Source organism: Juglans regia, chromosome 1 (assembly GCF_001411555.2).
Source record: "Juglans regia cultivar Chandler chromosome 1, Walnut 2.0, whole genome shotgun sequence".
NCBI lineage: Eukaryota > Viridiplantae > Streptophyta > Magnoliopsida > Fagales > Juglandaceae > Juglans > Juglans regia.
The window spans coordinates 31,975,987-32,003,245 of NC_049901.1; the positions used below are offsets into that span (position 1 = coordinate 31,975,987).

The window sequence follows — 27,259 nt, forward strand, 5'->3', positions numbered from 1 at the left end:
CACTTACTAATCGAGCGGGTGTCTACTTTCATGAGCGAGCTTTTTTTTTTACAAGTGGAGTGGAGTTTGATTCGAGTTTAATCGAGCGAGTACCAAGCAGGCTATCGAACATATTGGTTCATTTACAGCCCTAGCCGAAACGAAACACGCCATACTTATATACCAGTTTTGACTAATTCAACTGGAATGTAATGAAATCAAAAACATTGATTATGGTAAGGAATGAGAAAGACAAAGTTATTATGGCAGGGTTAATTACACTTTATTTCTTTCACTCAATTCATAATGTGCTTTCGAAACTAGCAATTACATCAAAGTAGACTCTCGAACTTTCAAAACTTCTTAATCCCTCATTCCGTCTACCAGCAGCATCAAATCTAACAGAAATTTATTGCAAAGATTTAATTTTCATTTAATTTATTATCATTGACCATATAAAATAGAAAATAATATTTGCTATCAATTAATAATAAATCATTAATCATTAATTATATATAAAATTATTTTATATCTAAGTTGCAAGCAAGTATGAATAATTTATGTATACAATGAAATTATTTGATATTCATTAACTATATATAAATCAACAAAATAATAATTTAATAATTTATTATTAATTGATAGCATATATTATTTCATTGTATACATAAATTATTCATATTTACTTGCAACTTAGATATAAAATAATTTTATATATGGTTAATGATTAATGATTTATTATTAATTGATAGTAAATATTATTTTATATTTTATATAGTCAACGATAATAAATTATATAGAAATTATATCTTTACAGTGAATGTTATGTACATAAGCAGCACGTGAAATAAATTTCCATTAGAATTGACGCTGCTGGTAGACGGAATGGGAGGATTGAAAAATTTTAAAAGTTCAAAGATCCACTTTAATGTAATTATTAGTTTCGAATATATATTATGAATTGAGTGAAAATTCGAAAGGATAAAATATAATTAACCTTTAAGGCAGCATGCAAGAAAAAGTTAATATGCCACGTGGGCATAACAAATATAGTCCAGGAAAGTGGAAGGCGATGCATTGATGCATTAACTATGATTATGAAGATACACCCGAACCTTCTCCCCCATTAGTAACATGGTGATGGGTGCTACTTGTAAGTCAATACTCAAGAGATTCAGTGCTTACATGGTAACACATAAGGGCAGACTTTGGAAATGAAATAGCACACAAGTTTGCTTAGACATGTTTGGAATTTTTTTTAAGAGAATTTGTTGATGATATTGCCTTGTTTGTTTTTACAGATGAGATGAGATGAGATGAGATTAAAGTTAAAAGTTAAATAAAATATTATTAAAATATATTTGTTTAATATTATTTTTATTTTAAAATTTGAAAGGATTGAATTATTTATTTTATTTTGTGTGAAACTTTGAGAAATGTATAATGATTAGATAAGATAAAATAAGATAAGTTGAAATGAATTATACAAAAATAAACTACAAATTGATGTGGATTGATATGATACGCCATATTGTAAAATTATTTTTATTGTAAAATAGATTAAACGAATTTCATAAAATCATATCAGTTTGTAGGTTTATTTTGTATAATTTCTTTATGTCTATAACAATTCTTATTGTAAAAATAAACGAGGCTACATTTGGTGGGATTCCTTCTCAGATTTCATCGCTTACAATATTGGGATTTTTTTTTTTTTTTGAATGGAGCATACTCATCTCATTAAGAAATCGAAGTTACAAATGTGACTTATCGATACAAGAAATTCCAATACACAGAAAATCCAGTAATAAGCCAACTAACTCAACAGATCTGTAGCTTCCCCACACAAAAATACATTTGCGGTAGACTTTGTCTTAACTTCTAATCAAACTTTCTCGAACCCGAGAAAGCACTATGTAAAAACAGAACTTAACGGTCCTCTCTATCCTCCCAGGGAAGAAGAGTACGAGACACTGCTATGGACATCAAATCCAAAGCCTATTCCAATTTTATTATAACTAAAACTAACAAACTACTATAAAGAACTACAATAACAACTACAAGACCACAAGCTCTGATGAGATCTCAGACGACACGCCCACCGCAAGCATCGTCATTTCGAGCTCTGGTGGAGCGAGCACCCAGCGTACATACAGACCACAACAGCCCGGCCATATAACCATCGGCCGTAGCATCGCCCAACACTCTCGAAAGCCTTGCCCCGGATTACGTCCGATCTAAAGGTCCAAACCTCACTCGGGTCAACAAAAGCAACACCAACATAAGAAAACAAGACAAGCTACAAAAAATTAAAACGGACAACAACATAGAAACGAAACAAAAGACAGTACAAAAAAACAAAACGGATGAACAGTACACATTTGGTCGGCAATATTTCGTGCAGGATTGTTCACGCTGGGAGGAAAGTCGACGGTCAGACTTAGAAGACCTGGAGCCAGCGGTTCCAGCAACCGAGCGTGGTGTCGGTAGAGGGTTCCACAGCAACGGAGGAAAGCTTACAATATTGGGATTGTTTCGCGATTGTAACTAGGTTTATGGGTTATAAATAAAATATCTTTATATATATCTTTATTTTATTACATAGTTGCATACATGGAGCGGTTCGCCCCGAAAGCGGCGGGTATGACTTTGGGATATATTCTTTTGTCGGGTTTTTATTGTCAAGCAGGATATGAGTTCAGATCAAGAGATTAACGAGGACATCCAAATGGAGGGAGGATCGAAAACTCGAAAATAATAAAGATCAGGTTGGAGAGTTTGGAAGAGTCAGAGATTATGTCATCGGAGCCTCCCCCTTTCCAGGAAGCAGCGCGCTGTGACGTCTGCAAATGTAGCTTCAATACCTTCAGGCGACGGGTAGCCCCTTCGTTCCTTTATATATGGATGGATAGATGTATGTTTGTGTATATATGCATGCTATATATATATATATATATATATATATATTTGCGTGTGTGTGTGGTGTGCGTGTATCTGTAAGAAGATGTATACAAATGGTAATAACAAACTGTATCTATGATCTGAGTTTTAAGCGACCAGGCATGTAATTCCGGAATCCCTTTTTAATTTTAATTCACTTAACGTATGACGATCGTTAGGTGAAGTGCGATTATTCTTTGCAAGTTTATTCTTTGTGGGCTTTTGATGTCCACTATGTAATTCTGTATGATACTTGGTGAATTTTGTTTTCTAAAGCTTGTAAATCTTACGATATTTTTTCATTTTTCTTTATTACCATTCAAGATTCAGAGAATAGTTTCTAATTGGAATAAGCTAGTTTCAAATTGTGTTGTTAAAATTCCCATAAAAGCTTGTCAAATTGTTTGTAGAAAATGTCTGTTACGAGTGGTACCGAAGTCACAAGCAGAAAAATCCAAGTCCAAACGGCAACAACACATTATAATGAATACGAGTATAGTACATGTACTGGCATGCGAGATGCAGACGTTTACCCCATCATTTCTATTGGTTTGTTCTAGCTTTGATCACGTAGAAGTCTAGCTAGGAGTTTTGATCAAGTAGTCTTAAATTTGGAGTCATTAATTGGCATCTTTCAGTGAGTCTTTGTGTTCATATTAAATTAATTTTTATTTGACGGCAGCTTGTTTCCTATTAGGATGGTTTGTAATTTTAAATTTGCTTTGGAGTCATGCTTCTATTTGGATAGATTGTTTTGTCTATTAAAGTGACCTTTGGGCATTAATAAAATTGATGAGAAGAAATATTTTTGAAACTATTGTTTGAAGGAGTTTCTAGGTTTCTCTAATAACCTAGTTTATCATTAAATCCCCATTACAAGATCCGTTATCCGGGCTCATAATATTTTCAAATTGTGTTCTATTCACATGTTTGTAATTATACTTTAAAGTTCATAGAATACATCCAAGTGACGATAAATGCACCTCATCTCATGCTGATTTTTGTTTAACCATGATTTTTTTTTTGGTAAATGTAACATGTTGATATTGTTGGTTCTTTTTCAATCAAAAAAGATATTGTTGGTTCTGTTGATTTTAGAATTTGGCCTAACTTCATCTCTTTTCTCTCTCGTGTGGCAGCATCACTGCCGAAGTTGTGGGAGGACTTTGTGCAGTGAACATTCATCAAATCAAATGGTAGGATTTTTCCCCTTTGTCCTGGCTAGTTTTATTGTTTTACATCGAAATTTACCAATAGCTGATGACCTCTCTCTGCACAAATTCAGGCCTTACCACAATTTGGCATTCACTCATTTGTTAGAGTTTGCGCCGACTGCTTTAACCATTCCTCTAGGTAAATCACGCTACTGAATATAAAGTGGGTTTTTTGTTTGTTATTAATGGAAGTAATTGGAAACTGAATACCATCAGCAAGATGAAAACTTATGTACAAGTACATTGTGATATCTTAGTAGATTCATTGCAATGTGACTCCTTCAAGTTTTTGTTCCATTCTTTATTTCTTTGCTGTAGGTGCTTTCTAGTAATTGTACTTATTTGGGTTAGGAAATAGCTTAGGAATGCATAATGAAGAATGTTGAGATTTCTAGAATTCTAATATGAATGAGCTTGTACTTAAGGTTGACTCCAATCAAGAATATCTATGATACTTAAGGTTGACTTCAAGAATATTTATGGATTTGTTAATGAGAATTTTCTTGTTTTGATAAATAAGGTAGATTATATTAATACTCAAAAAGGGAGCTACCCACATATACGTGTATACAAGAGATACAACTAACCATAAAAAGTAGAGATCAAGAAGATCCTGGAAGCTAGAACTTGAAGAAAAAAATTATGAGCAATCATCCAATGGTAAAAGGTTTTAGAAGGGCCTTGAGATTTGCCATCATCTTCTCATAGTCTTCACAACTCCGATCATTTTCCATAAAGCTTCACTTTGATGACAACCAAACTATCCTTTCCAACACAAATAGATTCACTCCTTGTCAAGGCATGGCCCAATGTAGCCCAAAAAAGATCAAAAAGAAAGTTCCATAAGGCATGCTACCTCGCAATGAAGCGAAACATGATGGATTGTTTCCCCACTCCTCTGACACATGCAATACCAATCAATCACTATAACATGCTACTTTCAACCCCAAGGGATTGGCCCAAGTGGTGAAGGCCTTGGTCTTGGGATATCACTCCCTTCAAGGTCCAAGGTTCAACACCTCATGGGTGCAAACAATCATTTAGGGCCACACCTCCTGGTGAAAAGCCAGCGGTTTAACCAGTTCCGTGTAGGGAAATTTCCGAGGGTGCAGTGCATGGGACCGGAGTTTATTCTACAGGGGTGGGTCTGAAGGGCCCTGCCTTGGAGAGGTTTCCCGCATTTAAAAAAAAAAAAATGCTACTTTCTTAAATTATTCAAGGTGAGGATCTTCCTTAAAGCTTTTGTCGAAACAAGAAAAGCCACTCTTATGGGAGCCTTGTTCTCCCATATATTGCTCATAAAAAAGTAATACTATTGTTGGGAGATAAAGCTTGTCTTCACCATCTTCTATCAATTGAATGAAATACAACTGATCAAAAAAATTATTACAAAGATCCACTTCCCAACCATATGGCAGTTTCGTAAAATCAACATTCCATGGATGAGAGTTATTAGAGAATTGTAAATGGTCCGCCACGGATGCATCCTAAAAATAAGCAATATCGAACCATCTCCCACCATGAATTGCCCTAAATGTTTGATCTCTCCGCCACACATGATAAAACCTTATTTTTGAACCATCTCCCACCTCATATCTTGTATATTGGGGAAAGCTCCCCGGCCCCACTGAAATATGGGTGCATGAAATATGGGCTACCATAGAATAAGCCATACATCATATAGTCATAGATCAAAATATGTACATATCATATAGCTTAGAAAAAGATGATCACTTTGTTCTAAAAGAGTGTGATCATAATAAAAAGGATGTAATCATGATTTCTTACATAAAATAGTTCAAAGGGTGGGGTCATGGTTACTTACCTCTTAGCTTATGCAATAATCGAGTGCGTCAAAATCACCTATTCAAACACACAATCAACATCTTGTCAACTTCTAAGAAATCACATGCTTGTATGGTGTTTCGTGGATGAGAACATGTTGCTTTCAGAATCATAACAGTGGCTGTTTGACATGTTTTAGGGCTTCAAAAGAGTAATTTCGACCCTTTGGTCAGTTTTGGGGTTGCTGTCCACTCTATGGCAGCACGCTAGCTGTGTAAAAGTCTGGGTTTTAATCATGAATTTTGTCATGAAGCTCTCTCACTAGTGCTTAGTGGTAATTAGGCATATTTGATGTATACTCCTTGTGTACTTGGGCTATGCCTTTTCCTATCAATAAAATTTTACTTATCAAAAAAGAATTTTGTCATGAAGCTATACTACATGAAGCTATACTTTTTTTTTGATCCTGTATGTATGCATGTCCTTGCATCTTGGCATTTCTAGTGCAAGAAATCCAACTTTGGTGGCTGTTTGGGGCATTTTGGAGTTGTTACAGCAACCCCTTTCAAAATTTGATGAGATTTAACAAAAATTTAAAGAGTCACGCAACTCATGGTTCTCAGTATGCAGTTTGCTAGCAAAAACGAGTCTTTTTTCTGGTTTTCTTTGTGCTGTAAACATGGACAACATCATGGTTTAGGGTGTTAATGTTCTACTCTATATTTAATGGCTAAAGGTATGCAAAGTTAGAGGGATAATCATACCTAGGTTGTCGGCACAGTAGAAGAATCTAGTGGCAGCAGTTGGACTTCTTCTTTAACCTTGGATGGCAACAGCTTCTCCTAGGGGTTCAGTGGAAAGATTGGCAAGAGATCTTAAAGAAAGAGGTGACGTAGCAGGCGTCATAAAGCAGAGGGTGTGAGGGTGTTTTCTAGCTGGTTTTTGATTGTGAGAATCAATGAAAAAGGCAGGGTACAGGGTAGCATGGCAGGGTTTTGATGATTTTAATGCCTATGAGGTTGAGTTGAAAGAGAATAAGTGTTGCAGGGTTTCTCTTGTATTGGAGGCTTGCGGCAGAAGGCAGGTCCTTAGGGCTGATGTTGAAAATTTCTTAGAGTTTGATGAGGAGAGAGGCGTGGCAGTCTATGTTTTCATGGAGTATGGGACTTGGTTATTGACAAGGTTTAAGAATCTTAGGCCAATGAGGACTTGCTGCAGCTGCTAGGTTTTATCCTCAGTTGTCCTAATTTTATTGTACTCTTGGCAGATCTGGTGGCAGCTGGAGTAGAAATCCAAGGCTGCCGCCCCTCAAACTTCAAGAACATATCAAAAAAAGTTCTTGAAGTTTGCGGGGTGGCAGCCTTGGAGTTCTAGGGCTTTAGGGGCCGTTTCTTGATTTCCTAGTTGGAGTTGTATTCCTATAGTTGTTAGGAGATTCTGGTGGCTGCCACAGTAGGGTCTCTTAGGGTTTTCTTGATTTCCTGCCAGCTGTTCCAGCTTTTTCTTGTCTTTAACAAATTTGTCTTGGCAGTTTCCTATCATGCCTTGGTTTCTGTCAAGATTAGGACTCCTAATAATCCTCCAAGTCAGCAGCAGCAAGTTCTAGAAATTTCTCAGAATTTTGATTTTGTGAAGTTGTGACCACTCTAAATCAGATTTGTAATCATGATAGGACCACCCTAAGTGTTGGTAGAGTTAACATCTAGGTTTCTTGGTTGCTTCCTATTGTGACTAGGTTTCCTAGCAAGGTTAGGATTCCTAGTATCAGTAGGCTTTCTTGGCAAGTCAAGAAATTCAACTCTTTTAGGGTCTTCTGAAAGTGTTGGATGCGGCAGCCTCCTATCAAGTGAGAATTTTCCCTGTGGTGATTCTAGGGCTTGGGTGTTACAAATTGCTAGACTAGTTTATTTTATAGGGGCATGCTTTTTCATTCAGCATGATCTGTTCTATAGGCTCATGCCTCTGTCGTGTGTATATGGTTTCTTTTGATTTGGGCATGCCAAACAATTGATCCTGGCTTTCTGTTGGGGTCGAGGTTCATTATATAGTTCTTACTGCCGACTGATTTGTTGGTCTTTATTGGTGGAGAATGTAATGTCAACCTAAGAAGAAGAAATGTGTCCCACCTTTATTGATGGAATTTATGTCTCATTCGAGATTAAGACTCATTTGGGAACAGTTTTATAGGCATCTTTATGGATTATATTATATGCTTCCATCATTTGATGCCTTTTCACATATTTTAGTGATCTATAAAGGTACCCATTCTCTATGCATTTCCACTCATGCTTGTTGACAAGGCCACTTTGAATCTCGCATCCTAGAATTGAAATTGGATGCTGTTTTGTGGCAGCATGGTTCCCTCCAAATCTATCCTTGAAAAGCAATACAACATTCCCACCTGCTACTGGTTTAAAGTTTCCAAATTCTTTTCATGATAGTCAACAGAGTAGATATATGCTCTCTTTGCTTCATTAAGGTAACCTAGTGTGCGGTTGTGGTTTTCAACAAATACAATAGCATAGACTATTCACATGGTAGTGCATATTATCTCTTATGTATACATTTATTTGTTTTGCTTAGCTTTGGACGTTAAGAAGCTTAATTAAACTTTGGCGTGGTTGGATATTTGCTAGACTTTGGATCTTAAGAAGTGTACCATAATTCAGGTGCATGGATAATAATGTACTGAGAGAGGTAGTTACTGGAGGACTTCCTCTGCTCGAAAACAATAGCCCAGGTTACTGATTGACATTATATCTTTCATGTCTGCGGTGGCACTGCCAGACAAGTATAAAATTTGTTACTGGTTAATGGAAGCCATCTGAGGATAATAGCATACATTCGAAGTGGGAAAACTTCTCAGGTTTCCGGCGCCTTTCTTGGTCCTGTCTGATTATTATTGCAGTCTGGCTGATCAAAAACAATTATTGCAGTCGGGCCCTGCAACTTAATTCAGAAGAATTTTAATAAAGTTTTCATGTTGAACTTTGATTATCCCATCCATGATTGACCCAATTAATTAGATTTTTTGGAACTCATCTACGCCCACAAATGCTCTTTGATTATTAAATTTCCATCTCATCACAAACTCTAAGTTTTGACCCTGGTAGTTTGAATTCTTAGCTTTGTAAAGTTTTTGGGCTAGTTTATTAATATATTTTATTCTGTCAAATCTTTGAAAGTTAAAGCATGCTTTTGGGCTTTAATACTCTGAAAATGTCTGAGCATTAAAGAAGCTTCTATGTTTCTTTACAGATTCAGTGTATGTCCTTAATTTTGGAATTTTTTTTAGCACAGATCTGGAAACGATAATCCACAAGCTTCTTTAGATGGAGTTGATCGTGTAACAGATACAGTTTCTAAATTAGACATAAGTGCTGATGTAGATTCTAAAGCTCGACCAACTGACGAGCATCGATCTGTGTCAGTCATTTCAGAATGTAAGTGTGGAATGCCTTTATGCATTTGTGAAGCTCCAGGCCCCCCGGCTGATGCACTCCCTCTGCAGGTATGATTACCTTTGATCTTTAGATGAATCTCATATGTTGTCCATGCACCTAACAGATTTGATTCTCTTTTGTGGCAGAGGAAAATTGCGTCAAACATTACTCCTCAAACTAATCCAAAACCAAAGAAGGTGGACACCATTCCAAGGAATAGAGGTGCCACTTCTAGCAACAAGTTGAGGTATGCTGCCTTCAGGGTTTAAATATAAAATCTCTTTTCTTCCCAATCCACTACACTTTTAAATCTTGGTTTTGTGCATGAATCTCTGTTAGTTGTGTGAAATATATAGTGTCAGTTTTTTCTCTGTAATCTAGGGGACTTGAAACCATTCTAGCTGCTATTATTTTATTCTGTCTGACCTGATTAAAACCTAATTTCAATTCAGAAAAATTTGGATTTATCATCGGACAATGAAGATCAATCTGATGTTAATTGTTCTCTCAGCTGGATGGTGCTTCATGTACTCAGGATATTTTTGTTTCTGATTTCTGAAAGATTCAATTTTTCCTGTTACATTTCTGTTCAGCATGGGTGGAAGTCTGTTATATTCAATTCAATTTTTTGTACATGTAAAGATCATAATATAGCTTATGCCTTTCAAGTTCCATCAAGCATTTATTCTATGCTCTTATTTACGAAGTATATAACTCCATATGCTGTAAGTTTGACAATGCAATTATGTATTTGATCATGCTGGATAGTAATTATTGACTTTCAAAACTGTCATTTTGCTCTCTTGAACTGTACATCTTTATTAATTGATAGTTCTTTTGCAGTTCTGTTTTCAATCTGGGTCAAGTGACCAATGGTACTCTGAATGAACCTCAGATGGATTATGAACCCAATGGGGAGGTATTTATTCTGGATTATCTATTAACCCAAATGTGGAGAAGCATTTTAGTTGCTGTGGATTATTTACTTATTAGCACAATGTTATTCTTAGGGTTTAAGAGAAGCTATAAAGAATGGTGACACTGCTGCAGTTAAGAAACTTCTGAGCGAGGTATTCCACATCTTAATGCAACAGTAAACTTTGAAAATCGGTTTATGCTTTGCCACATTTGCAGGGTGTGGATGCAAATTACCGCGACAAGCAAGGATTGTCTTTGCTACATTTGGTACTCATCTCTCTCTCTCACCCACACCCACACCCACACCCACTCACAGGGATATGTAATTTTTTTTTGTCACAGGGATTTGTAATCAATTGTGAGTGAATAATAGTTGATGCCTTTTTTTTTTTTTTATGTGCTCCCTTGCTCAAAATGTTTGATACTGATATCAGTAATTGGGTGTAGGCGGCACTCTTTAATCAAACCGACATAGTTTTCATCCTAATGGAGTGTGGAGCAAGCATGGATTACAAGAATGCACAGGGTAATTAATCCTTGGTCCACTTAGAATGGAACTTTGATTGACTTGTTAGAGCATTGGCAATGGTCTAGCCAAAGCCAAAGCCAAAATTTGCCCAAACTCACATGATTTTCCTTTTGCCTTTTTCATTCAAGATATAACTCCACATTGGATTATTCATCTATTAGTCAAAATAATAAAAAAATATTATTTTTTAATAATAATATTTTCAAATTTTGTAATTATACTAACCACATGTTAATTAATAATTAAATTATTGTTTGACAACTATTTTTTTTTCCAACCTAATTATCCAACAAACACATTTTGCCAAATGATAAAATTGAATATTAATTTAATCGATTTTGTGGTCAAATTAAAAAATATATATGTATATATCAAATAACAAACATAGGAAAACTTAAAATCTGACCTCAAGTAATCAAAAAGTAAAAAGTTGCTTACAGATTAAATGTAAAACAATGGAGAATATCAAACTCCTGGGTTTGCATTGAAAATTGGACCACTTTCCTAGATTATTTTTCAATAGAATATGCTTTTGGTTGGTGAACAGTGACTAACCAAATATGACTTTTGCAATAGATTTATCATTTATTGTAGCTCATAGTCTTACTCGAAACATTTGGCTAGTCCAATGCAGCTGATTTAATAAAAAACGAGCCATATTTTTTGCTTCATTGGCATTTGGCTAGTCTAATGCGAGTACTCTTAGCTAGTAGAGTAGGATATGCTTGGTTACCAAAAATGTTTTTAAATATTTGAGAATTTTGGGAATTTGTTTGAGATTAGTTTTTGAAAAGGAGAGGGAAAATTTGGAAAAAAAAATCTTTTTTAAAATAAGTATTGTATTGGAATTTGTGAAAGTGGATAGATAAAGTTGAAAAGTTGTTTAAATATAATTTTTTAAGATTACTTTTTGTTTTGGAGTTTGTAAAAGTTGTATTGATTTTTGTATTTGAGTAATGATTAGGTAATGATTAGATAAAAAGTTGAAAATTAAAGTATAAAGGTTTTTGTGTTTGAGTAATGTTTGAGAATGAAGTTATGAGAAATGTTGAGAATTTTTGAAAATACTTGGTTGCCATACAAGGCTGAATGAATATCACAGGCTTGACCGGGATGTTCAGGTGAAACAATTTCTGCCCATCCCAGATTTTGCAATAAAGCATTGAAGAATTAGGCTGTCTAGTCAAAACAATCTGAGAAGGAAGTGGTATTTAATTTGTTTGATATGTCTTGAGAAAGTCTCCCAATATTTACAAAATATGAAAGAAGAGAGGCGGAAAAAAAGGTGGGGGCCTCGTCCCAATTTGCAAATGGTGTTGCTCCCTTGGGCACCACACCCCCATATGAGAAGGTTGTGCCTATCTGGTGGGCGTATGAAAAACAACAATGCTTTTCTCCTTTGCTTATTCATTGTTCTTTTAATTCATGTGTATGAAGGTGGCTACAATTATTATTACTATATTCAGCCATTATTACTATTATTATGTAGCCAAGAATACTTGTAGTTGCCAACCGATCTAATGGACAGTTCTACTACTGCTTGCTTCTTCAGGAGAAACACCATTGGATTGTGCTCCTGCCACTTTGCAATACAAGATGCGAAAGAAGATGGAAGAAGGTGAGGCTCCGCATAAGCATATTTGAGAGTTTTATTCAGCTTTTCTTTTGAGGTATCTGTTTCAAATTCAAGAAAATATTAGATGAACTACTAAATAGTTCTTGTATTAAATATTTACACTATTGTTTGCATGGCGGTAAACAAGGCTCTAATATGGAGTGTGTATCTGTACTGAAAGGTTTTCCTCTCAAACTATAAATTCGTCTTCTGTTTCCGAAGTCCCTTTTTGTATTGCACGGAATAAGGTTCAACGCCGGTATAGTTGCCAATTTATGCGATTATGCATTGCTCTCTCTTTCCAAGTCTCGCTTTGCGGTTCTCATTTCTCTATCTTAAGGAAAAAAAAATGAATTGGACGTTCGGAAACGAGGAATATTATGCATCAGTCATTATAATTATTTTTTTTATAGGGTGTGAGAGTGTTTTTCATAGGGTGTGAGATAGTGAATAGTATCTGATGAGAATAATTTTTCTTTAGAAATATCTAAAAGATGCTTTAATCCAATTTTGGGGATGGAAGATCGAAGTTACAACGTTTTTGACACTGTTTTGTTTGTGGTTTGCTAAACATGTCTTGTAAATTCTTTCAAATTTTTATCCTTACTTCTTTTTTAAAGAAAATATCTTTTGATTGAAAATAATTGATTCTTTTCATAATGGGAATTGTAGTGCATTAGTGGGATCTGACTAAGAGGGTAGGAATGAGAACACATGGAAATGGACCAATGATGATGTATCATGAAAAGTATTGACTAATCCGAGGGATTGCAGGTGGGATGACTGCTTTTCCGTTCCACCTAACAATCCTGCTTTGCTTTGCTTTGCTTTGCAATGTAAAAGAGGTGGTGACTAATGATATATAAGCACATTTCCAAGCAAAAGCCTGCTTTAGCTGTAACTTATCTGAATGTTTACAATTTTATCTTAAAAGAGTGCAAGAAAGCAGCAATCACAGACCTACGTATGTGATTTACACGTATGCACACACGCGGAACTGACCCAATGACTAGTCGGTGATGCTTTATTCCTACGTACAGGTAATAATAATAATAATTAAAAAACAAAAACAAACCAGATAAAGAAAGAAAAAGGCAAATGACGATACCAAGTAATTTGCCTTTATAAAGAAGCTCAAGGACTCCTTTGAACTTCCCCCTCTCTTTTCTCTCTTCTTCCCCTTCCTTCCCTTTGAATCTCCTGGTTTCTTGCTCCTTCGGCTTCTTCTATCTCTTTGCATTTTTCTTCAAATGGGTTCCTTTGTGGAGGAGTCCTCGGGTCTGATTGTTACGCATCTGCTATACAAGGTAGCTCTTATAATTGCAGTGGCGAGATGGGTGTTGTGTTGGGCTCTCAGACTCAGAGACTGGTGGAGTCTCTCCTCTTCAGCCCCAGATCATGACACAGAGTTTCCTCTTCCTCCTACTTCTACTTCTACTTCTACAAGCACAGCAGTGGCTTCTTCCCAGATGATAAGAGACAACCTCGTACTTACAACGTTGCGAGATCTCACAGAAAGACTGCCGGAGAATGGGAATTGGGACACGTGTGCTGTATGCTTGAATGGGTTAAGCAAGGAGGATGAGATTAGGGAGCTCAGGAACTGTTGTCATGTATTCCATAGGGAATGCATTGACAGATGGGTGGATGGTGCTCATGACGATAATCACACCACCTGCCCTCTCTGTAGGGCTCCTTTATTGACTTCTTCCCAGTTCCATAGCTTGAGCTTCGTGTCCAGGGCTCAGCCCAGCTGGGCCGTCGAGAGACTTCTCTACCTTTTTGGGGATGATCTGTTATTTTGATTTGAGAAATGTAATATCGACTAGAGAGCCTCATATCGATGATAAAATCATTGATTATTTCCTAAGGGGTTTGATGTATCATTGTATATAGGAAGAAAGGAAGGAAGGTGTCGTTGGCATGTAGTTGTGAGGGTGAGTGGATTCTTTTGTCATTTGAGAGGACAAGAAAGGAAAAACAAGATAGGAAACGAAAAATAATGAAAAGCAAAAGTGGGAAAATGCATGATGCTACTGTAGTCCCAATTTGCTAGTGCTTGGGGATTTGTATATACATGTTTTTTTGCAGTCTATACCCATTTTCATTTTTTTATTTTTCTCTCTCACATTCACATTGATGTTTGATCTGAACGTAATGGAAGTGGTTTTTAATTTTTATTATTTGAAAATTAAATAGTCTATATTCAATATAAATAAAGGTATGTTCTTGGATTTGGATAGTTTCAAAATGAGAGCATATTTGGATTTTGCGTGTGTTTAGATGTTGAGATGAGCTAAGATAAGTTGAGTTCTTTATGAATAGTAGTGAGTTGAAATGGTGGAGTGAGTTTTGTGAATTCCACATAAGATGGGTTTAGATGTATTTAGATGTTAATATAAGTTTAGATATATTTATGAGAAATTAAAAAAGATATAGGTCCTATCAATGATTGGAAAGTTATTGTAGTGATTGAATAATTAATTTATTTAAATCTTTTATAAATAAATAACATAAATCAAACATAAATCCCCTTGTGTTTGTTGCTTTTGGCCTATCGCAGGAAACTTTGGGGAAGAAGACGAGGTTTTTGACGAGAGAGAGAGAGAGAGAGAGAGAGAGAGAAGGTAATGCAGAACTACCATCCATTTTATCAACTTTTGTCAGTTGTGGGTCCCTCGTGCAACAGTGGTAAGACTAAGCTGAGTTATGTTCAATGGTTGAAAGTTGTGTGCCCAATTAGGTTAAACTTAAGAGTAGTGATACACCTACAACACATTTTACAACACATTGTACAACAATGTGTTAAATGAGGGGCATTATTGTAAAATCATCTTATAAAATAAGATGATTTTACAATAATGCCCCTCATTTAACACATTGTTGTACAATGTGTTGTAAAATGTGTTGTAGATAAATCATTTTCCTAAACTTAAATTCAAACGCAACTGAGATGAGCCAAGTGTCTTCCAGATTCGAAACATAGCTTAAAGTCCCGTTTGGATTCCAAGATGATCTCATCTTACCTCATCCTATTTGATCTCAACATCCAAATACCACAAATAAAAACATTTTTTAATTTCAAATTTTCAACATTTTCATCTAATTATTATTTAATCATTACAACTTTTTTTCCAAACTTACAAGCAAAATATAAAAACAATTCAATCTTTTCAAATCTCAAAATAAAAATAATGCTAAAAAAATATATTCTAATAATATTTTTACTTTATAATATTTTTATTCAAATTTTTTTCTCTCATTTTTCACAACTCCATAAAATATTTTAACTCCAATCATTTTATCACTATTCACAAACTAATTCACTATTATTTATAAATTTTTCATCTCATCTCATCTCAACATTCCAATGAAGTCTAAGTCTGGAGGTGTCGGTTGCTTCTCAAAAAACAAAAGATGCACGGGATTAGTAATCCCATATTTAAAAGAATCAAGAACATAATACCACGTCATTCTTAATAAAATGGTTTATGAAGTTGTAGTCGCCATATTCATTCTGCCACGCATATAAATCCACTCTGGACTTATGACATGAGCTGTGTGATAGTTGAAGCACGACGACCTATCCAATTTCTTATAATATATTTTGAGCTTGCTGAAAATCTTCCAGTTCATTCTTTTCTTCAATAATTACTAATTTCGGACTCTCAAACTTCTTTTCAAAAATGAATTTATTCCTTCTATTCCATATTCTTCATGTAACTTTAAAAACTGTTCATCAGATCCTCCCAAATTCTGAAAAAATCATCCTCTTTGTTGTGCCATTTCTTAACAGGACTTTGAGCTTCTGCCCAAACATCAGTAGAGGCAACAAGTCCACAAAGCATGGCAATTGGCTTCCTCCACTTGCTCACAGGTAGCATTATCAATTATCTCTCTCATAAACAGCTTCTTTTCAGTAGGAAGAGCATCACTGACTGTCGTTCAAATAAAAACTTTAACTCCATTTGGCACATTTATATTCCAGATTTTCTTCCATCTAATAGAATTCTCTTTTCTACATGATGCTTTTCTCCTTTCTCTCTTCTTCTTTTGTTAGCTTCTAAGTGATATGCACTCTTGACTGAAAAAAGATCATTCTTAGTAGGACCCCATATCAGTTTATCTTCCAATCCCAATCTACTAAAATGCATGCTACAGATAACACCTATCTATTTTTCATCAAATATTTAACTAATTAGAGCCTTTTTCCAACAACCTTTTCACTGTCTATGAGCTCCTTAACTTTAGCTTCCTTGTTAAGAATTTTCACTGGAGACTGTACGCTAAATGTACTTAGTATTGACAACCACTTATGTCCATAATAAATATTACTACCATTTCCTAGCCTCCATCTTAGTCCTTCTCTGAGTAGATTTCTGGAATCCATATACTCCTCCAAATTTGTGATGGACATGTGCCTAGCTTTGCCTCCATGATGATTCATCTTTTGTAATATTTTTCCTTCATAATTCTAGTTGCCAGCATTGCTTAACCAACATAGCTTGGTTAAAGTAATCAATATCCTTGAAACCAAATCTTCCTTTAGCTTTAGATATACCCATTTGATCCCACTTTTTCCATTGAATCTTTCTATCCTTTTTCATATAGCCCCACCATAATCTAGCCATAATGTCAAGTATTTCCTCTACACAACTGCTTTAGGAATTTAAACACACTCATAGCATCGGTAGAGGCTGCTTGTATCATAGCTTTGATGAGGATCTCATTGCCTGCTTGAAAAGTTATTCTTCCAATTATGAACTTTATTCAATACTCTCTCTTTAATCCCTTTGAAGGTTTTATATTTTGACTTTCCAATCATTGAGCGCAACCCTAGATATTTCTCAGAATCTCCACTCAGCCTTGCTCCTGATTCTCTCTCTGTTTGTGCCTTAATATTCATACTGGTATTTTACTGAAGAAGATGTTGGTCTTCAGCATGCTTAGACATTGGCTTGAAGCTTGTTTATATATTGTTCCAGCAGTTGTGCTACATTCCTCCATTCTCTTAGATTGGCTCTACAAAATAGTATACAGTCATTTGCAAAAAAAAAAAGATGATTGATCCTTGTTCCTCCTTTTGTCATTGATATGCCTTGGGTATCACCTATGTTTTATGAGAAAATAATTAATGAACTAAGCCCTTCTATGCATAAGAGAAAAAGGTGAGGAGATAATGAATCTCCTTGCCTTAATCCCCCCTTGTAGGAACTATTCTTTCACCTGGTAGTCCATTCACTAACACTGAGTAATTTACTATAGTTACACACTGCATAACTAACTCCACCCACTTCTGACCAAATCCTATTTTCTTAATAATTCCCTCCAAATACACCCATTCTACCCTACCATAAGCTTTATAGATGTCTAGTTTAAGATCCATACTTCCTTTTTAACTTTTTGCTGGATTTCATTGAGTGTAAAGCTTCATATGCCACAATGATATTATCAATAATAAGCCTTCCAGGAGTGAAGGCACTTTGATTTGAGGAAATAACTATTGGCAACACCTTTTTCAGTCCATTTGCAATAGTTTTAGCAACTATTTTATACAATACATTGCATAGACTTATAGGATGAAACTCAATAGCAGACTCAAGTTTCTGCACCTTAGGTATAAAGAAATAAAAGTAGAATTTATAGCAAGGACCATTTAAGGATTTACGGATAGTTTTGCTAACCTCATCCCCTACTAAAGCCCAGTAGATTTGATAGAAAAAGGCCCCAATAGGACCTAGGGATTTTAAAGTGGTCATTTGATTAAGTGCTTCTTCAACTTCCAATCTGGTGAATTCTTTTTGTAACTTTATATTCATCTTTGCTGTCACTCTTACTTCCACATGTTGCAGCAGTTCTCAATAGCAGCTGCTGTGGGATTCATTGTTTGATAGACTTCTGTGTAATGATTCTGAAAAGCCTATTGAATCCCTACTTGATCTATTCTATGAACTGAATCGGAGTCAATGATCTGTGAAATATGGTTCTTCTTCCTCTTTTGAGTGGCACATGCATGGAAATACTTAGTATTTCTATCTCCAAATTGGTACCAATTCCTCTTAGCCCTTTGCTTCCATTTTATATCCTCGTGCTCTAGCATACCACCTACTTCACTCTCCAGATTTTGACCCTGACAGAAATTGTATCCCCCCCCCCCACCCCAAACCTCATAAACTCTATTGGCTCTTTAAATTATTCTTTGTCAAGCTGATAATTCAACTTGGCACTCATGAGAAGTGGAACCTTGAAGCTCGACGACATATTGGTTTTGCCTTTATTGACATGATTGTGGCGCCCTAGTTCCTCGTTAAAGAGTTCTGTGAGGATCCGCAGTGCCAGGGGTGCTTCAACACCCCAGATCTTACCCAGGACTAAGAGCATTCTAGAGTCGAAAACACATAAGGTAAACAGTATTAATGGAACAGAATAACTAAAGGGACTAGTCGAAGACTAATACTATTTGTACAAGAGATTTGTACTTGTAAGAAAATTTAACGTTCATTAATAATATCCACAAGTCATTATTGTTTCTTCCCCCAAAATATTATACACTATCACCACTTCCTCATTTATATCAAAATACAACGAACTGTGCATGATTCATCACCTAACTAAAATAAACATCTTAACAAATAAAAATATCCATTAGTTGAAGACAGGCCTTCATGTCTACACCTCGGACGGGGCTGGTCCTTCTTCCTCGGGAAACTCTTACCGGGCTAAATTTGCGCAAAGATCTACGGCTCCAGTGAACAAAGCCGCAGGTGGGACCACCACTTGAGACTTCTAAGAATCCAGTAGGTTAATTTAAAACCCTACTCTCTCAAGGTTAAGAACGATGCCACTTTTACGACATCAAAGGAACTGGAGTGCTACTACCGGCCTGGAGTTTAAAATTCTCGTTTTCTTTTATTCTAAAGCAAGCTAGGTACAAAGATTCTCTATAATAATTAAAGTTATTTTGTATTAAGATATTGAAATCATAAAAGAGACTATACGGAAACACTATTTAAAATTTCTTGAACTTTGTTATATAAAAATAATTTAAAAGCTATGTGCATGATCTAGGCCTCTGCCTCGCCTCCTTGGGCCAAGTCCCGTTCTGCAACCCCATCCTTAAGATGCTTGCCTAGGGTGGTTAAAAACATAAAATAAAACTAAAATGAGTCAAAAACTCAATAAGAAACTTATCATAACATAAATATACTAAACGTAAGGTTTTTCATAAAATATTTTAAGCTGAGAATTTAAAATTATGATTATTCATGCATATGATTATGACATGCATAACTTGTGACCAACCACTCATTTCCTCTCGATTGGTCATGAGTCTTGCCTATACATTTTAAATCTCAAATCTTTATTTTAAAATCTAGCAGATGCTTTTAAATTCAGCCAAGTGTTTTAAAATCTTCCAATATTTTTATGAGTCCAAAATTATTTTAATGGAGTATTTTTAATGTTATTGGACCCAGCCAAATTTTAAAGTAAGCCTCTTTAAATTTTGGAATCCAAAGATAATATAGTTTTAAAAAATCATTTTATTTAAATGATTTTATTTCTCTAAGAATATTATTTAATATTCATCATTTTATTTTATGTTAAAAACTCTATTTATTTAGATGGATTTATTTCTCTTAGAAATATTTACTAAAAGCTTACATTTTACTTTATGATAACAAATATTATTTTTGGATCAATAAAACAAAGTTGGATTTTAGATTTAGTCCCATTCAATTTCTATTTCACTTTCCTATTTGTTTAGTTTAGTTTATTTCTCCATGTTTTATTTCATCCATTAGATTAAACCTAGCTCAATGTATGTGATGCCCAGCCTGCAACAAAGCCCAACGCCTTAAAAGAATAACACAACCCATCCAAAGGGAAGGACTCAAAACTATGTCGTTTTGGAACAAACCCTAAATTTCCCTCCCCTTTTCCCTCCCTTTGAAATAGAATCTAAACCCGTTGCTTCATGCGTTCTATAGCACGAAGGGTTAGGCCTAGAATATCATAATAAGATCAAGTCTCCTGTTGACGTTTGATTCCTCTTCAATCCTCTTGATCCATTGGTCCATTGGGTCCGTATGCATCTACAACTTATATAATTTTAAATGAAATGATAGTGGGTTTACAAGGGGTGAGATTTACTTGAAATTTTAGTAGTTGAACAACCAACTTACACAAAGATAGACTATACATGAAGAATGATAAACTTGAAAAGCATGCAAATGCAGAAAATTTGTATGTCTCCCATTAAGATTTTTCAAGAAAATAGATTTTTGATGTACATTTTCTTACATAGAACATAACTACATTTTCGTCATAAAAACTTAGTCTTTCATCATAAAAATCACTTGAATCATGCATTATACATGACGTATGGTAACTACACAGTTCCCCATGTGCACTATGAGTACCTGCCAGTGACCGTAGTATAACTCATGTTGAAACTATATTGTTCACAAACTCATTCTCAATTCATTGGTAACATAACATATATCATAACGTGTGTAACCACCAACATTAGGTACCATAAACATATGACTTCGCTTCGGCGTTCATTAAAAAGAACCCATTCGAAATTTGTTAACTGTTTTTCATCAACCCAAGGGTTACCACTCCATATTTAATCACTCTATTGTGGATAAAGGAGTTCTACTAGGATACTTCCCCATCCTAGCCTTTGGGGTCGTGATAAAATAATTTTCATGCAAAGGCATTTGAAAAGAATGATTTTCATGAAATGCATATGAGTGGCACAAAAATGACATTTGGATGCAAAAATGATACGGGAGTTCATGCAAAAAATGACAGTTATAAAAATGACATTTATCAATAATTTATAAATAATCGATCAAGGTGTATGTTAGAGGCCAACTTACAGGCTACTGGAGTTGTAAGCGAAGTATTGGCTATGAAATAAATTATGCTAAGTTAGAATCTAACTATCTTAAGGAAACTAAACTGTGACATGAAAAGGGAAATTATGAAAATGCCCTTAAATGTCTAAATGATGCATGCTATCTATACCTCTGAAACTTGATAACTAGTCTCATGAAATGCGTGGCATGCACTCTAGTCGATGCCTAAATAAACTCACTAATGATCCTTATGAATGCATGCGAAGCAAAAATCTTCAAAGGAACATGCTCACTAAAATCCTCAATGACATGCTTAAAAAACTAACTTTGAGCCCAACTTAGTCATGTCTAAATGAAATCCTCAAATGCTAGCTAAACCTCAATGATGCATGATGTGATCCTATCTCCAATGACATGCTAAATCATGCATTCCTCTTATCCCAATCAGAAGGCTTTTCTAAAAGCTCATATTTCAAGCCTAAGTAAAATAAGCTAATTTCCTTAAATGAAGCTTGATAAAAGTTGAACCATTCATACTTTGATGATCAAAACAAGATAGAACTTAAAACTAGTCATGGCATGTTTTTCATCTTAATCTAAACCTCCATAAACAAACCTATGATCAAACTATACCATAATTAACCATGCCATAGCTAATTTCCTAAAAAATGCATGTGACTCAACCCTATCCTTAATATGCAACTTGTCTACTAAAGACTCTCATGCTAAAAAAATAACTACTAACACCTTAGACATAAAAATTATAAGGAAATTAAGATCAAAGATGGAATACTCACAAAGATTGGAGCCCTTGACGCTCTCCCACTCAAACTCTAAGAACTCTCAAGAACACTTAAGAACTCAAGAACACTTAAGAGACCAGAGAGGAAATGGGGTGAAGTGAGGAAGAAGTGAGGTGAAGAGGGATTTATATAGCCCAATAAGTGAAGGTGGCATTGGGCATGGGTGCTTCCTCATTGGGCGGTTTGGGTGGTGGCTCATGATGCCTCTCATGGTGTCTAGGTTGTAAGAGAATCAACCAAAGGGGAAGAGAGACAGAGAGAGTTTCCGTGTAGGGTGATGAGAGAGAAAAAGTGGTGTAATTACTAGGGTTTAAACCCTTAATGACTGGCGGTTAGGGTTAGGGCAAGGGTTAGCAAATTTTGTCTTATTCTCTTGTCTCTTTCTCTTGGTTTCTAGTGGCTAGGCAAAATGTAATCAAGTGCCATCTATGGTGGCTCAAATGGTGGTGATTGGGTGGTTAAGAGGTGGCCTAAAATAGAAGAAAAGGAAATAAAATAAATAAGGGTTGGCCGAAATTCCTAAGGGTAAAATTGGCATTTTGAAAATATTTAGGGTTTTGGCTAGGGTTTTGTAAGGATTTTTCAAAGAAAATTCATGGAACTAAAGACAAAATTATCCCTGAGAAATAAATCTAGGTTAAGGGTATTTTGGTCTATTGTATACAAAGTACACATGGTTGCCAAATAAGGTTTTAGGGTTTGACATATCATCATACAAAATGACATGTACTAAGGCTCAATAAAAATGCAAGTATGACTAATGAATACTAGAAATGAATGATCAAAGAAGGAAAATTTGAATCAAAGCTCGAAAAAAGAAATCGAGCTAAGTTTGCCTAATGAAAGTCAGCATTCTTTTAAGTAAGAGAGCTATCCTTCTAAAATCTAGGGTTAACCTAATAGGGTAAGGAAGTGGGGTGTTACATAGCCTTCACCCTCTCCATCCTAATCTTAGCCACAACCAACCATTGAAATCGAGATCCACCAATGTAACCCAACACCTCCTCATGGCTAGTCCCACTGAACCCTAACTCAACCACCAATGGAAGCAAGCCCAGCGACCCACACCCGAGCTCCATTTTCCTCAGCCACCAGCATAGCAGTCCATGGCAGCACACGCACACACACACTCTCTCTATCCCCACTGTGCACGGCCAGATATCCCCCACTTCAGACCACATATTTTGCTATACCCATCAGACACCCATGCCCAAGCTCCACCTCCCTCAGTCCCACGCTAGCCACTGCCTCTCCTCCTTACACCACTGTGAGCCATTAACAGAAGGTCCACCGTGAGGAACCACCAGAAACAATAACAAGCCTTTGTGGTTGTATAGTCATGAGCCACCCATCAACATCACCTGTCAATTTAACGGTATAACTCTCTAGTTTAGGTTATTAGTGGCTTATGGGCTATGCCATATTTATTATCAACATACATATGATTTTGGTTAAGAAGTAAATATGTGGTGTTTATATGCATGTGATTGTGTTTGAAAAGGAATGTTGTGAAATGTGCGTTATGTTGTGAACTGTGAATAGTGTAGTTTGTGATGTGGCTGTGTGTAGTATAAAGTGATGGGATTAAATAAGGAATTTGTGTTGTGGTTGTAAGTTGTATGAAGTGATGAGATTAAATGTGGATTATTGTGTAGTTGTGATGTGGTTATATGTTGTGTGAAGTGTTGGGATTAAATGGAGAAGTTGTATTTATTCATGAAGATGGCGTGAGATGTCATGGGCTGGATTTTTTTATGAAATATGACTGAAGTTGAGTATATCAAGATTGGTGAACTATATATTAATTTTAGGTATAAAAAGGGTAGGGTACATGTGCAATTTGATTGATTACACATATTGGACAACTTTGTGTATTTTGAATGTCTTGTGTATATATGGAACTGGGGAAGCCATGTCTATGAGTATTTTGGTTGGATGTACATGTATGTATACTTAGATGGGATTGTGTTGGTTTGAGATTAGTGAAGCATGGTGGTTGTGTTGGACAGATTTACTATATAGTGTATAATATGTTTTATGCATGAATACACAATGTTTAAGCATCAAAGTTGGCTTCAAATTGCATATTATACTTGTCTTTTGTTATTTGGTGAAAATGGTTGAAGTTTTAGATTGTGCCATATTGAAGTATTGGATTATATGACACTTGAATGGAGGAAGGGATGTATGTATTGGTTAAGAATGAGTTATATAACTTTGTTAAAGTTATAAAATGGAAATGAAGGTAAAGAGAAAATGATGAAGATGATAGTGTATCTTAACCTTTAAAGTGAATCATGGAGGTTCACTTTAAAGGATAAGAACTTGAAGTTCAATGATATGTGTTAGAAATGTGACCTCAAGAGAGTCAAAAGCTATGGCCAAAAAGTGCAGAAAGGGTAGTAAGGAATGTATGAAGGAATGATTTGGATAATAGAGCATGTTTAAGTGAAAGAAGTCTAAGTCAAGAGTAGTTTTTATGCATGTTCTAAGTTTTAAGTTGCTTGAGTAAAGAAATGACATTAAGTTATGAATGAATATAGGTTTCCATATGACACGCACATGAATGGACAATATGAAATGAAAATAGTATGGAGTCCAGATAAGTATTATATTTATACAATTCTAGAGTTCTCTAAATAATATGAAAATAAAAATAAAAAGCTTTTATGAAAAATGTTCTTTAATGCAATGAAGGAAAATGAAATCATGGTTTATGAAAGTATGCTAAAGTATTGATTTTGTAAGATATACGTATAGAATGGCCTTCTTTGGCAGTCCCTTTTTATGTACCTCAAGAATAGTTGTATCATGTATGCATGTAAAATGGATGTTGTATGTAGTACTATTGTCTTTATGTTCCATGAAATAAAATGATAATGTTTATGATCGAGGTTATGAAATGATGTTTAAATAAGGTTATGAATGAAAGAAATGATGCTATGAAATGATATTTATTGATGATGTTTATGAAATGAAATGGACAGATAAATAAAAAAAACAAAATGAAAGGATTGAAATATATGAAGTTACGTAACGGCCATAATTGAATGAATGATGGTACCAATAGACTGGGCAGATTGTAATGTCGGGTAAGTAGTTCTGGTAGTGCACCCAGTATTGCCTCCTGATTGAAAGGTATTCCCAACTTGTAGCCACAGGCTGAATCCATGTCTAAAAGACCACTAACCCCAACACACGGGGCGTAACAGTGTATACCAACCAATGGAAAGTAATAACAGTTAAATTGAAGGTTGTGAAATCGTTTTGCTTTTTATGAAGGAATATACAAGGTGTGAGAAATGTTTTTATGAGAAATACAAGTTTTTTTAAAGAAAAACCCTACCTTGTAATGTTTTCAAAGGGAATAAATGTTTTATGTAAAGTATGTAAAGAAATGATAAATGGACGAATGAAAACCTATGTTAGTATATTTGTATAGCATGAAGTAAACTTACTGTGTATTTGACTCATTTTATTTTTATGTATGTTCTTCCCCATCCCAGGAACAAAATGAGGACGAAGCGTTAGGACAGACATGGCCCAAGAAAGAGTTGACATAAGCCTAAGCACATTTTATGTAATGTTTGAATTTAGATTTTTGTAAAAGAACTTTGTAATTTAATTTAATGATTTCTGCTGTAAACTCTTTTTAATTTGCAAAGCAGGTTTTGATTTTAACTATAGAGTCTTTTATATCCTAGGGAGGAAAGAAGAAAGAAGAAAGAAAAAACTTAAAAACTTAAAAATTTTCAATAATTTCCGTCTTAGTTTCTAAAACTATTATTAAAGTCCCACCACAAGGACGAGCATTACATAACATGTCTTGAATTATCTAATTTATCTGATTGATCTAAATTATCTGACTTATCTGAATATCTGACTGGCCAATGCACTTAACCCTGTGTGCAAGGTTGTGCACCAATCCCACATCCTATGGTCAAAAGGGGAACCACTTATCTGATCTAATATTCATATATTGTGGTGGACCATGCTTCAGTCCATGGCTTGCACATCTACCTTAACTGCATGAGTACCATTCATATCATATGAATAGCCATGTGATTATTCTTAGTCTGTCTTATATTTGTCTTGTGAACGCTTATGTGTCTTATGCAACGTGAGAGGCATGACATACATAATACGTATACAGCTATAAAATACAGAATTAAACATGATCATAAATTATGTTGAATGATGTGCTTGCAGATATCATGACGTACATAGTACATAAACATTGACTTCTAAAGAACTACTTTTAATAATAATATATCTAACTAGTTAATGTGTGCTAATTCTAATTTTAATGATCAAGATATTTACCTCATAGAGTTAGTCCAATATTTATGGAGCAAAACTAAATACCTATAAAATAGACAAGTAATTTGCGTTAATTTTTTATTAAACATATACTTTTTAATTAAAACTTGAAATACTAAAATAACTTATATTTTCCTAAAACCTAAAATCTTCGTAACCCTAAAAATATCTCTTCATCCAACCATATATTTTCTCTCAATTTTGTAATATAATAAATAAACCCTGTTGTGAATACTGGATAGGGTTATTTTTGTAATTTGACTTAAAAGCCTCAAGCATTGCACGTCCATGTCTCAAGCTTCGTGGCTATGAATTTGCAACTGGTTTTATAAGCAGTTGAAGAATAGAAGCAAGATGACTTACACCGAGAGATCGAAGAGAGAGAGTGAGAGAGAGAGAGAGCATGATACGAGGGAGAAACCGATAGATATATAGATAAGAGAGCTTGGCGTCAAGAAAGAGAGAAACTAACGTGAGGGAGAGAGAAACTTTCATAGTGAGAGAGACTTACGTTGCGTGACGTTAGTGGTGTAAAGTTTGAACCCTAGAGGAAAAGAGAAGAAACCCTAGTAAAGGAAGGGTTTGGAAGATTGGAGAAAAATAAACCTCAATTTATTAAAATTGAAGTCTCGTAAGTGAGTTACAAAAATAAAATAAAAAACTAGTATTTATTGTGTGTACAAAATAATCAAATAGAGACACGTGTATTTAAAAAAATTCATGATACCCCTTTTAAGATGGAGAGTAGATGGAATGGACTCCCATCTTGGTTATTAAGTGATGAAACTATTGATGACCAAGAGGTTTAGTCAACACATCAGTAAGTTGACCATGTGAAGCCATGTGAAG

General features: G+C 35.1%; 2 protein-coding genes across 5 annotated transcripts; both read left to right on the forward strand.

Annotated features, from left to right (window-relative positions):
- The first annotated feature begins 2,646 nt into the window (after nucleotides 1–2,646).
- LOC108993581 (hepatocyte growth factor-regulated tyrosine kinase substrate) lies at nucleotides 2,647–25,731 on the forward strand. Of its 4 annotated transcripts, none has more exons than XM_018968561.2 (13): nucleotides 2,648–2,856; nucleotides 4,059–4,115; nucleotides 4,205–4,272; nucleotides 9,219–9,429; nucleotides 9,508–9,608; nucleotides 10,205–10,280; nucleotides 10,372–10,431; nucleotides 10,496–10,546; nucleotides 10,727–10,805; nucleotides 12,361–12,426; nucleotides 14,987–15,050; nucleotides 16,220–16,300; nucleotides 25,597–25,731. In XM_018968561.2, the coding sequence occupies exons 1-13, from the start codon at nucleotides 2,776–2,778 to the stop codon at nucleotides 25,619–25,621; spliced, it is 1,020 nt and encodes a 339-aa protein (XP_018824106.2). In that variant the 5' UTR covers nucleotides 2,648–2,775; the 3' UTR covers nucleotides 25,622–25,731. The 4 variants fall into 4 exon arrangements, with proteins under 4 accessions (XP_018824109.2, XP_018824110.2, XP_018824106.2 ...); XM_018968562.2 differs by having other exon boundaries at nucleotides 14,987–15,042; nucleotides 16,218–16,300; nucleotides 25,597–25,692; XM_018968564.2 differs by lacking the exons at nucleotides 10,727–10,805; nucleotides 25,597–25,731 and having other exon boundaries at nucleotides 2,647–2,856; nucleotides 16,220–16,290.
- LOC108993583 (E3 ubiquitin-protein ligase ATL4-like) lies at nucleotides 13,505–14,518 on the forward strand. The gene has a single exon (XM_018968566.2). The coding sequence runs from the start codon at nucleotides 13,674–13,676 to the stop codon at nucleotides 14,226–14,228; it is 555 nt and encodes a 184-aa protein (XP_018824111.1). The 5' UTR covers nucleotides 13,505–13,673; the 3' UTR covers nucleotides 14,229–14,518.
- Nucleotides 25,732–27,259: the final 1,528 nt, after the last annotated feature.

Bases quoted from the DNA above. Each gene is read 5' to 3' on its own strand.
- LOC108993583 (XM_018968566.2), top strand. From the start codon at position 13,674: ATGGGTTCCTTTGTGGAGGAGTCCTCGGGTCTGATTGTTACGCATCTG.
- LOC108993581 (XM_018968561.2), top strand. From the start codon at position 2,776: ATGTCATCGGAGCCTCCCCCTTTCCAGGAAGCAGCGCGCTGTGACGTC. The intron at 9,609-10,204 runs GTATGCTGCCTT...GTTCTTTTGCAG, and splicing joins ACTTCTAGCAACAAGTTGAG to TTCTGTTTTCAATCTGGGTC. The intron at 12,427-14,986 runs GTGAGGCTCCGC...GGCCTATCGCAG, and splicing joins GCGAAAGAAGATGGAAGAAG to GAAACTTTGGGGAAGAAGAC.